The sequence below is a fragment of the Melozone crissalis genome, unplaced genomic scaffold (assembly GCF_028551555.1).
Source record: "Melozone crissalis strain CALT ecotype California unplaced genomic scaffold, PUWL_Pcris_2 ptg000004l_1, whole genome shotgun sequence".
NCBI lineage: Eukaryota > Metazoa > Chordata > Aves > Passeriformes > Passerellidae > Melozone > Melozone crissalis.
In genome coordinates, this window is record NW_026535782.1 from 14,395,331 (window position 1) to 14,407,671 (window position 12,341).

General features: G+C 34.6%; 1 protein-coding gene across 1 annotated transcript in view; it reads left to right on the forward strand.

The window, feature by feature from the left end:
- Positions 1-12,341, forward strand: part of CADPS2 (calcium dependent secretion activator 2) — a 284,927-nt gene that overhangs the window by 182,939 nt on the left and 89,647 nt on the right. The window contains exons 11-13 of the mRNA XM_054272587.1: positions 163-366; positions 7,886-8,022; positions 11,582-11,769. Coding sequence (XP_054128562.1) covers positions 163-366; positions 7,886-8,022; positions 11,582-11,769 — 529 coding nt within the window. The remainder of the gene's footprint in view (positions 1-162; positions 367-7,885; positions 8,023-11,581; positions 11,770-12,341) is intronic.

Genomic DNA, 12,341 nt, shown 5'->3' on the forward strand with positions numbered 1-12,341 from the left:
AGATTTATCTTATTTCTAGGTCTATAAATACCTATAAAATGTTTTAGCACACCCCTCCACACACACACATACTCTGAGTAAAGCCAGTAATGTAATAAACATTGATGGTGATTGAGAAGTAACTTGTATTTATCAAGATTACCTTTTTATTTACTCCTTCAGGTCTCCAGGGTGGTCGGATGTTTTTCAATGCTGTTAAAGAGGGCGATACTGTGATATTTGCCAGTGATGATGAGCAGGACAGAATACTCTGGGTTCAAGCCATGTACAGAGCCACAGGTCAATCCTACAAGCCTGTTCCTGCAAGTCAAGCTCAGAAGATGAATCTTAAGGGAGGCAATGCCAACACAGATGTATCTCCACTTTGTAAGTTGGCTTTTCTTTTCTTTTGTGGCTTTGGTTTTGGTTTTTTGCTGGTAAAATATGTAGCAGTTCCCTCAATGAAGTTTAATTAAGCAGAACTTATTCACTAGGCAAATGTGTCTAGCAGTTCATTGTTAGCCAGAAGCTCTTTGACTCAGATTATTATTAACAACAAGGGAAATCCTGACTTGCAGGTCATTATTTTTATTATAATCCATGAAAATACAGCAATTAGCTTCATATTCCTTACAATTGACCCATATATTACCATGGAGACGGTGTTTGGTTTGCATTATATTTTTCATTAGCCAGCCAGTGTAGTGTTGAATAGAAAAGTGTCAATCTATTCTCACAATTTTTGTAGATTTAGATCAGCTTTATCATGCATTGTACATATTAGTTACCAAAAAATTGCTATGTAGGCATTGCAGTACATTGTGAGTTGAAAGGCAATAGATGGGCTCCTGGATTTTTTGGCACATACTGTAATATTAAATTAAATATAAAAATTTCTTTAAATTATTCATGTTTAAATTTTCATCACCTTTCTTTGAGGAAAGAATGGTTTCAGAGAAATTGAGATAGATATTTTAAATCTTCAGATTATGTCTTTGAAAGTATACTGTCATGTAGATATCTGCACAAAGGAAGCTCATTGTTTTATGTTGTTACAGAGGCTGAATGCAATTCAATGACCTTTTGTAGTAGCCATCAAATTTCTGGAACATCATATGATTATTATACAATAATCCTTCTTTATTATCACATAACCATACATGGATAGTGATAGAAGGGAGACATATGTTTTAGACTAAACTTGGTTTAGTGTCTGAAGTCTGTAGCAGGTTGATCCAAACCCATTCTCTTTCCCCAGTCTTCTGTCACTCAGTTTCATGAACTTCTGTTCTTCCTCTACTCTTATATCAGTTTGCTTTTAGAAAACAGTAAAATGTGCTTGTTAAACTTAGTAATATTTATGTAAAATCCTGAGGAGCTCTCAATGTCATTGAGCTTTTCAATGTCAAGATCATTGAAAAAAGTTTAATCTCACTAAAGCACTGAAATCTGTTTTTCATCTGAAGCAATTTCGAGGGGCATTAATCTGAAACACATTGTGAAGTAATCTTTCATTATGGGGCCATTAAGGAGGAGTAGGATGGAAGCAACATTGCAAAAGCAAAGGTGAGGCAACAGGCAAGAAATGCTTCTGCTCAGTGGATTTGTGCTCAGTGGTGGGATCACTGTGTGCCTCCTAATGTCCCTGCTTCATGGGCATCAATTCGAAAGCACAAGAGAAGTGACCACTGACAGCAGTAGCCAAGGACCTGCTCCTGCTTTTGGACACAGTGTTTACCTGGAAGTGAAAGCAACTAGAAAACTCTGACCTTGGGGCAGTGAAAAAAGTACAGAAAGCAATCACAAATTTGTATATACTGAAACTGTGTTTTCAGAGATAAAATTACTGATAGTGTTAAAGAATTAAACAGCAATATTGTCGCATCTTGATGTTATTTTAGACATTATCTTAGAGGTGCTACAGCTCTTAGGTAGAAACCACAGAAAAAAGTAAGGATTATTTTAAAGATGTTTTAAGCCAAGCTCAAATATGATGTATTTTTCTGTCTTGCTTATGTATCTACTTACACAAACTAGTATGACTGAACTGTATATAAAGCAAAATTCCATGTTTAAATTATTATTTTCTTTTGGATATAATACACTTCAATGTTGATATTTTGTAATAATTCACAAAATAATTAATAACTTATAATAATTCTTAAATTTTTTTACAGTAGAGTAACTTGTGGAAATTAATTTAATGTGGTATTTATAATCATTGTTTGACTGATTTCTGTAATATCCCAGTACTCTCTACATGAGGAAATTTTTTATTTCATCCCTTATACTTGAGGTAGAAATGGGCATAATCAAATTAATCAGTTTTTAAAAAACTTCAGGAACTGGAGTTTTTAGATATAGCCTTAAATAATTTTCTAAGAGTCCTTCTTCCTTTAAATATATGCTGTGCTGAATTTCTTGAGGCATAGTTTTACTCCTAAGAAGAGACTCTATAGCTGACCTTTTGTCACATTTAAATAGATTCAGTTTCACAAGAAGTTCATTTTCTTTTCCCCTAGAAAAATGTTTACATGAAGCTAAGTGTCTTTTATTTTAATCAGGATATAACAGCACGTACTTGAGAGCTGGCATATGTATTAAATGAAATTAATTTCAATTTTTTTTCTTTGCTTCTATGGCACATTTTTAGTATCAGGAAATACAGTTTTGAACAGATGATTTCTCAGTTACTATTTTTATGATCTTTAGTTTCCTATTGATGCACAATTTAAGCATTTCCAGCCAATAGGAGATCACATTGTTTTAGTTTCTGCAGTATATCATGCAATGGCATCTCCATGTACAGAAAGCAGAAAACCAGCTTGGGTTTTGCAAAACAAATGTCAGTTAATGGCATTCAAACCTCAGAAGTCTGTCCCCATTTTCTTTATCCTCCAAGATGAAAAATCAATTCACCCTGACAAAATGTTCCAAAAGAATTTTCAATAACTTGGAGAAAATTAAATATCTTTAAACTGCAAGATGTAAAAAAAAATCAACTTGAGGAGAAATGTTTCAATATTTTTCTATATTGTGCTTAGAAAAAAATCTTCTCCCATCCTGAAATTTTCTTGGTCACTAGAAAAATATCTGAAAGTGGTATTTAACAGAATCAAACTACTGTTGTACTTGTCCAACTTCTAAAATGTATACTAGTCAATTTTTTCATCTCTAAGTAACGTGGTATTGCAGTGTTGTGTTATTTGGTGACTCCAAAACAAAAGTGAAGATAGGCTAATATCAGCAATGATCAAGAAAAGGAGACTGACCTTCAGATCCACTGTTCTGCATAAGCATGTTGAATGAAAGAATAGAATCTTTAAGGATGCATGACTGTAGAATTGCCAGAAGTTTCCCAAGGACATTAATGTTTCAGGGAAAGCACCAATGAAAAACAGGTTAATTTGAATCACATAAAGGTTCAGGAAGTGATCCCTTTTTAATGAGCGATGTATTAGGAGATACATTCATACAGTTGAAAAGGCTGCTGGAGTGCTTAGCACTGCTAATAACTTGTTCATAACCCAGGAGTTAAAAGCAGCACATGAGGGGATTGTCAGGTCTTAATGACGAAATACAAAGCCAAACATCATTCTGAACCTACACCCTCATGAGTTCAGAGGGGTAAAGAATTGGAAGAGGTAATCTATTGCAATTCATTACATTTTCAGAAACAAACAAGTCAAAGGTATTTTTTTATTTGACATAGTTTTCTCGGCAGGTTTTGCAGCTTTATGTCCACCATACCCTTTTAGTAACTCCATCTTCCCTGCATGTTTCCCCATTCCCCTTATGTCCATTTCCTGCTTGCCTCCAGCCATCCCTGTCTCCCTTTTAGAAAGAAAATGTTTACACCAGCCTCCACCACCTTAGGCAGCCAGTAAGTCACCTGTGTGCTCTCTTCTGTACTAGTCAGGAGCATGTAAAACTATCCACAATCCTCTTCAAATCTGCCCTTCAACAAAATGCTGGCAATCAGTCCGTGTGGTATCCCCAGCCCAGCAGTCAGACCATACGGGCCAGCTGCTTTCTCATTCTCTGCCACTTTCTCTGCAAAAGTTATTTCATGGCCTGATACCTAAATTATAAAGTACTGGGGTCACAGATTGTCTCTTTGGCCTGTGTAGTACTTTGGAGTCCTGGTCAATGATCAGGAGTCAAAATGTTCCCCGTGCAAGCTGTCACCATCTGTCTGGAGTGGCACTTGAAGGAATGTAATGCATGTCTTACCACTGTCTTTTCCAACCAGTTCCAGCTCCTTCTGGAACAGAGTCATAGTTCTTACCCTACCAGTCTTAGTCTTTAAATCTTTTTAATCCCTACAATACTAGATTGCTTGCCTCTACCTTCTCTTCTTTCCTGCTTGCCTGAGCTGGTTCAAATTGCTTTTTTGACGCTTAAAATCAAGGAGGGATGTCACTGAGAGGCACAAAAAGGAGTAGGTCACCACTCAGCAAGGCCAGTACCTGTAGCTCACCCTAGCACAGAGCAGATGATGCAAGAAATGTGTATTTGCTTCTAGGCTGGAACGAGGCAGAGATGCTGTGCAGGGATGCTAGAACCGCTTGAGAGTGTGCCATAAACATGAAAATCTTGGTAGTCTTAATTCACTCAACTCTGCATGATCTGAGTCACTGAGGATGTGATGATTTTAAAGCCTTTGCAGCTGGACTAAAATTTAAAGTTTCTTGCAAAGATGGCACAAGGCATACTTAGAATGCTCTTCTGCCCTAATGAATATCTTTGTCTAAAAGAGCACCCAAAGGATGTGCTAAAACTTCTGTAATAGCTTTTGTTAGTTTTTATCTTTGCTTGAAAATATATTTATTTGTCCTAAAAAGGATAGTTTCCAAAGAATGAAATATACAACCTGAAACAGGCAGTGCAACATAGAAATAGCAGCCAATGATTTTGAGTTAAAGGCAACGTGGAAGCATGGCAACAAATTTGATTAAGAAGGAAGAAAAACTAATTGTGAAAAAGCAAGAAAAATATTACTGCTTCAATGCTCTCCCCAGATATCTTCCCAATATTTTCCAAGATTGAGAAACTGTAGTAAAAAATGAATTTGTATTTTTTTCTTTGTGACAATATAGCTCCTTATATGCCTTTTGCATTTGCTTGCTGTTTGAACAGGACATCTAAAGCTCATTTATGTAAGAATTTTAAAAAAGTAATTACTAACAATTTTTAAAGTAGAGTCTTGAGTAATTTTTTAGTCACAGTCATATACCATTTATGAATTGCTCATGATTCTTGCTCAAATTCTTAAATTTGTTTTAATTCCTTTTTGTTTCAAAATGTTTGCCAGTTATCTTGTTTGTACATCATAGCAATAAACAAAAATGTAATGTATTACTCTAGATCTATTTTTCTGTTATTTCCTGCTTGCCTACAGCTGGCAAAGGTAAGTTTTTAGTTGTTTTTCTGTTGCTTAAATATATTTGATAACAGATCTTCTGTGACTGTTTGACAATGTTATTTGTACTACTTGATCCACTCAAAAAGATGATCAGTCATGGATCTTTCTTTTAGAATTAAACCTAGCAAATATTTATACTTTTAAATCAATACTTTTGCTTATTTTGCCCAAATTATGTAATAGCAAATTCTGCTTTCACAAGCTGTATTGTGTTCAATAGGTCACATTACTCATTATGATCATCTGGATACTGTATCAGTGTGCTGGATCTGTTTCATTTGCAACATCCAATCTCCTGATTTCAAAATACTTAAATTACTTGTCAGTACTTACACCTTCTCTCTTAAAAAGGGGGATTTTTTTTTTAATATATTGATGTGGTTAACCAGAGAAAAAAACAAAAGGTTATTTTAAGAATGATTCAGCTCTGTATAATTTTCTGAGTGATGGCAAAAAGAAATATTATTGCAACTTCTTTTTTGTCATATGTCTTACTATGAGAAATGTTTATAGTATATGATAAACCTGATATAAGAAGGAAAATTTATAAGAAATGCTGAAATAAGTCACAATAAATATAATGGACTTGAAAAGAGTTTTATCTGGGTTTGAACATTTTGAAAGCTACAGATAACTTCATATGTTGTTCAGTATTTTTGGTAGTGTAGTTGTGTTGATGTCAGTTGTTTATCTTTGAATTAATGTGTTTAAATGCAGTTAGATTGCACTAATTAAGAGAGGGCATTTGTTGTACCTATGTCAAAAATATGAGCTAGATTTGTCATTAATGATAGGCAGGTCTAATGCTCATTGAAATATTGCTAATCTGTGTAATCACATATGCTACAGACATTTCAGGCATTTAAAATACATGCTGCTGCTTGTCTGGGGTGATGGTCTCATACCTTACACCATCGACATATTGTCATACTGTTTATTTGCTACATCCACCTTGGTGAAATCTGTCACATGGATGTGACTCTTGCTTTGACAATGCAAAGCCAAGTGATATGAATTAGTTTCTGCATCTTTCTAGGATTTGATGTTGCAGATCCTTCAGCTTGAATTAAATAATTCTCCCATCCACAAATACAGCTGAAAGTTGGACTTGACATGGATCAATATGATCTGGGGCTAAATTTCTAAATGTGACTGATTATGTTAGCATCATGCCCACAGATCAATATTGAGTTTTATTATGAACCTGACTCTATAATTGGGTTTAATCAATAAACTTTTGTCTCCTTTCTTTAGAAATTTTAGATTTCTACTATGCAGGTTTTCAAAATTGCATTTAGGGTACACTTAGATCTATACTTTTCTGGTAACGAATATAAAAAGACCTAGGTTTGAATTTAAAGGAACAAAGAGCTAAGACCCTATTGAAAGGGGAAGTCAATTTTTAAGTTGATAGGACTGTTCACCCCGGTACAGTCTATAGAATCCAAGACAGCTAATGTGCTAATATGTAACTAGTCCTTTTGGGCACTGTAAGGCTTTTTCTGTCCATACTAGATAGATAATTCACATTGAAGACTTTGACAAAACATAACATTAATGAAAGCAATCACTAGAGCTTCTCTTTTGATAAACCCGCGGGGTTTAAAGGCGTTGAAAAATGCAATCTGTGAAGAACAATAAATTTGGGCCTTTGATTGAAGTGCCATTTGGGATGGTATGCTTTCTCAATGTATTTACACAAAAATGCTGCTCCCTTTTTCAGTACACTTTGCTGGAAGGTTGAAGGAGCTCTTTGCCATTACTACATTAAGGTTCGTCTCATTAAAAGCTGAGTACAAAAAGAAGGCTGGAAATGACCTAGCTCAAGCCAGTGTGTTCATTTCTGCTCCAGTTTGCCATTTGAGAAGTAGGCTTCAAGCCATGATGAATATTTCTATTAAGTGGTACTTTGAACTGCAGTAAAGATGCTCTTTCTTTTCTGAAGAAATAAATGCATAAACCTGTTTGGGGTTCTTTTCAGTTTTTTCTATTTCTTTTCCTTTTTTTTTAATATTTTGTGGTTATTTTGCTAAAATTAGAAGAAGAGCCATACTAAACCAGGAAATTACAGAAATTTTTTCCTTTCTACTCATAACATTGTTTTTACATTGAAGCATTTTCAGAGCCCACTAGAAAACAATGCTTTAATACTTTTTTTATGTACTATGTTGTGTTTTCTGGCAGCCTTTCTAAATTTTGGTTTATCTGTCAGTGGGTAGCAATTTTTTTCCACTGTTACACTCCATAAATTGGTATGATTGATTGATAGAAAAATAATTCAGTAATGATATTTTCAGATTAAAAGATCAAGATTCTGTAATAATTCACCTGCAAGCATTCCTCTATATATGAGTTATTTCTTTGAGATACTTTCAAGAAAGCTTAGATATTGAGACTTATATGCCATGCATACACTGGTTTTTGTAGGTCTGAGCACACACTCACATGTATTGTTCTGCACATTTTTCCTTTGTATAACAGATACGGACCGTGGCCAGAAACATGGCATGGATGAGTTTATTTCTGCTAATCCCTGCAAATTTGACCATGCTTCCCTCTTTAGACTGCTTCAGAGACAGACCTTGGATCACAGATTGAATGACTCCTATTCTTGTTTGGTGAGTACTGACTGAAAGATGGATATAAAGAAGTGAGAAATAGTTGTTACAAAGTAGTCCTTTCTTCTTCGTTCATTCAACAACTGCAGTTGTAGGTGGAATAAAGGGTCCAATCGATTGGTTTTAAATTTGAAAATTACATACTTGCAAGCGGCTGCTGTGCCACTCAATAGAAGGCAAAGAGACACGAACTGTCTTCAGTTTCATCAGCTGAAATGTGTCATGTCCTCTGGGGAGGTCTGAATAACAGAAAGTTTTGACAATAGCAAGAGCTCCTGTGGTAGAATTTACTGACACCTGTACAGGCATTTCAAGGTCCAGATGTAGTTGCCTCAGCTCAGAGATTTTTCACCTGTCTTATAATTCTTCACTCCACTCTGGTGTGAAGGCAAAACACCAAAGAAGGGAGGCAGACCCATAAGCAATATAGATACATGGGCATATGTGCATTACCTGAACTGCAAGTAACAAAGAGGAGTCTAATCATTAGACAAAAGCAAATACAGTGTGATCTCTGTATCAGAATGAATGTTTTCCACATTCAAATACCATCATTACCATCATTAAAGGCAAGATGCTTGCTGCAGTTTCCTTTTTGTACAATCATTTTCTGTTCTGTGCTTTGCAAACTAGTTGAGGATGGGGCTGCTTCAGGTTTTGTTTTCATTAGGGAAGAAAACCAGCAGCAATCTCATGGAAGTTCATCAGATTATACGCACTTGTTAAACAGGTTTGTATGGGGCAGACCTTTTAACTTCCTGAGGCTTTATTTTTCACCTGATATTACACCTGAAATAGTGATCTCTCACTAAGAATCTAAAATGCCTCATAGCACATAATTTTTTTTTTCACTTTAATGTCCCAACAGCAACAAAAAAAAAATATAATGGGGATTTTTGCTTATTTTTCCATTGTTCTGACTAGTCATGTAACACAAAGATAATAATTGGAATTTTTAGAATTGTTGCAGTTGCTAAAAAGGGGGAAAATTATTATTTGATGACAGTTGCCTCCTTTTTAAAATACTGCCAGATACATATGTACAGAAAAGTTAAAGGATTCATTTTCTGTCTGTGGGTTGCACACTGTATCAAAGAGGCCTGAAGGTACATCTGTACAAAGTAATTGGCACTCAAAGAGAAAATGGTTAGCTTTCTACCAGTGCATTGGGGTCAAACTCTTTTTTATAATAATAATATAGTAAGACACTTAATATAACCTTGAAATCAGGAACTTTTAGAAGAGGTTAGGTGAAATGCACAGTGCTATAGCAACCATAAAGCAGATGTATTTCTTATCGTTCTTTTTTTAAATTCAGCTTTAAATAAGTGGAATGGGTGATTTTTTTTTAATTGCATATTTAACTACATTTTTTTATTTTAAAAAAATTGGGAATGTCAAGGTAACAATAGAATAGATGGACATGTAAGTGTGATTTTTCTTTTCTCTAACAGCTCATTTCCCATAATCTTTTAGAAACAATTCATCCCTTATTTCAACAAATACCACATATGTGTAACCACACGTATGACTTGTAAAAAAAATTTTAAACCATAGGAATTAATATTATGCAAAGTTCTGTTATTTAAAAAATAATCTGTTAATTATTATGTAACCTAAATTTCTCCAATTCTACATTCTTCTTGGAATAGGGAGAGTATTGAGGGGATGGGGGATTTTGAGTTTGGGTTTTTTTTTCAATTATAAAATGAAAAAATATGTAGCTGTCTAATACCAGTACTTTGTAGGACATATTATGTGTTTGAGAGACTTGTGCCTGATGTGGGATTGAACCACTCCAACAGATATTTTAAGAGGGATTGAAGTTAAATTAATGAGTTCTTTACAATTTTGTATTCTTGTCACAATTATATCTTATGAGAATGAGCAGAAATTTTAATAGTTTGCTTTTGTACTGCTAGGCAATGATATGCAACATTTTGTTATGTTTTCCATAAAAACATAGGGAGAGATCAGTGACAATGACAACATATTGGGAGAATATCAATCACAATAACCACTGTTAATTATATCTAGGCATACATAGGGCTGGCATACATATTATTGTAAAAATACAGTTAAAATCCGCTTTCTTTCTTCTTGCAGTAGAATACCATATTTTGTATGAAACACTGTATAAGCTATATGAGGCATTGCAACATGATCAGATTAACATGTTGAGTACTGTTCTGGGTTCTAAAGCTAAGTGTTCTCTAGACATAGATGAAGCTCCTTAAAGGCAGTGGGAACACTGATTTCAAAGAAATTAATTAGGAGCAAAAATTATTAAATATAAAATACCATTGAGGTGTTCTTGTTTGCAGATAGTATGTTAAATTGAAGAGTTTGAGGAAAATAGAAAGCTGGAATTCTTGTCTCAAACAAGTATTTTTGTGAAGTAAAAAAACACAGATTTTTTAAAACTGATGTGAATATATTTTTAAGTTTTGTTCAATAGTATTTCTGCTGATATTTTGAACAAATATTAACCATCAGATCTTGTGAAAGTATTCACAAGCATTAGGGAAATATTGGTCTTCAGCTGCTATATTGATGTTATAAGTTCTTTATTTTGCAAAATATTTTGCTTATCCAAGTTATTTGTATATTTGAGTTCAGGTATTCCTCAATCTCTCACAACCATTTGATGAGATGGAATGATGAGAGATGATGAGAGGGAAATATCACCGTAATCAAAACATGAACAAAGAAAAATGCTTACGTAGAACAGCTGTGCAGTATTTTTAGTTTTCCAAGGTTTATGTTTTTCTCCATGCTGCTTTTTGGAAGCTCACTCTGCTACTTCTTATCATATTTCTGCATCAAGACTCAATTATATTTTTACACTCTGGACTCACTCAAGAACGGTTTTTATCGTGTGAAGGAGTCTGTGTTTTGCTCATGTCTGTGTCAGGGTTAAGCTGTTCTCATCAAGACTCTGACCAAGAAATCTCTCAGTAAGCTTGAGAATATCTAATAATTATTTAAGGTCAAATCTTACTCAGGTGGCTTTTAACAAGCTACCTAGCTTTGCATCTCTTTACTAGTAAAAGTTGTTTTAAAGTTGTTAGAAGTGCATGCATGTTACATGGGTAAAGGGTAGAATTGTGGTAAGAATTTTAAAGTTGCAGCCACAGAGAAATGACCATCCAGAAACCGTGCTTTAATGTCTGTGTTAATGTCCTTCAGCATTTCCCAAATTTTATTTTTCATCTTATAATTGATTGCTAAAACAAAATAAATTATTTTAAATGTTAGCTTATTTTAGATTTTGATATATGACTTAATCTTTGGATGTATAAGCATGTTTTTTGTGAATTTCATGGTAGTGGTATGTATAACTGCAAATAGTTTCCTGACATTTAATCCTTTCAGTAATAGGGCTATTGTAGGGTCTAGTTTCAGTGCCATCAGTATTAGTCAGATGGAAATCATTCTAATATAAAAAGTTTATGTAATGGGCATATATAAAAATCTATGTTTCTATTTTTTGTCTGATTTAAAGCTGAGAGTGGTAAAATAAATCTCAGACTGTTGTGTGTGTGTTTTTGCCTTTCAGGGCTGGTTTAGCCCGGGTCAGGTGTTCGTGCTGGACGAGTACTGCGCTCGCTATGGGGTGCGGGGCTGCCACCGCCATCTCTGCTACCTCGATGAGCTCATTGAATACTCAGAAAATGGCTCTGTCATTGACCCAACCTTGCTCCACTACAGCTTTGCATTTTGTGCTTCTCATGTTCATGGTAACAGGTAATTTAATGATATCTTTCCTAATCCATAGTATTTAAATGCGTAGTCTGAATAAAAGTATTTATAGGCTCTTGCATTCACCAGGCAGGGAACTGCAAGAGAAATCAGTTCATGAAAGTTTCTTCAGGGAGTACTGGAGGTTCCATACAAATTACTGTTAAAAGAAATCTTTTAGCATGTACTGTCTTAATGTAATATGTTTTCAAGATAAAAAACTGTTAAAAGGATAATCTTCTTCATTCTGCATTTATATTGTGGTACTAAATGGTGTTTCCAGTAAACATTTTGAATAATTATGCAGTTTAAGGGAAATTTTGACTCTTTCTGCAGTCTGTAGCTTAGCAACTAATCATATGATACCGTGTTCTTCTCTCTGTGCTGTTACAGAGAGAAATAACTTACATTGGGAATTAGCTGTAAGCCCCAGCCAGGAAGCACTAGGACACTTCTGGAATCCTTTCCACTAGACAGGTAGACTACTTCAGGAGCTTTTGGCCGCAGTGGTTGTCTTGGGATGATATCTTCATTCCACTTGCAAGTGAAAGACTTAGAAAAAAATAAGTTGTTGCTTA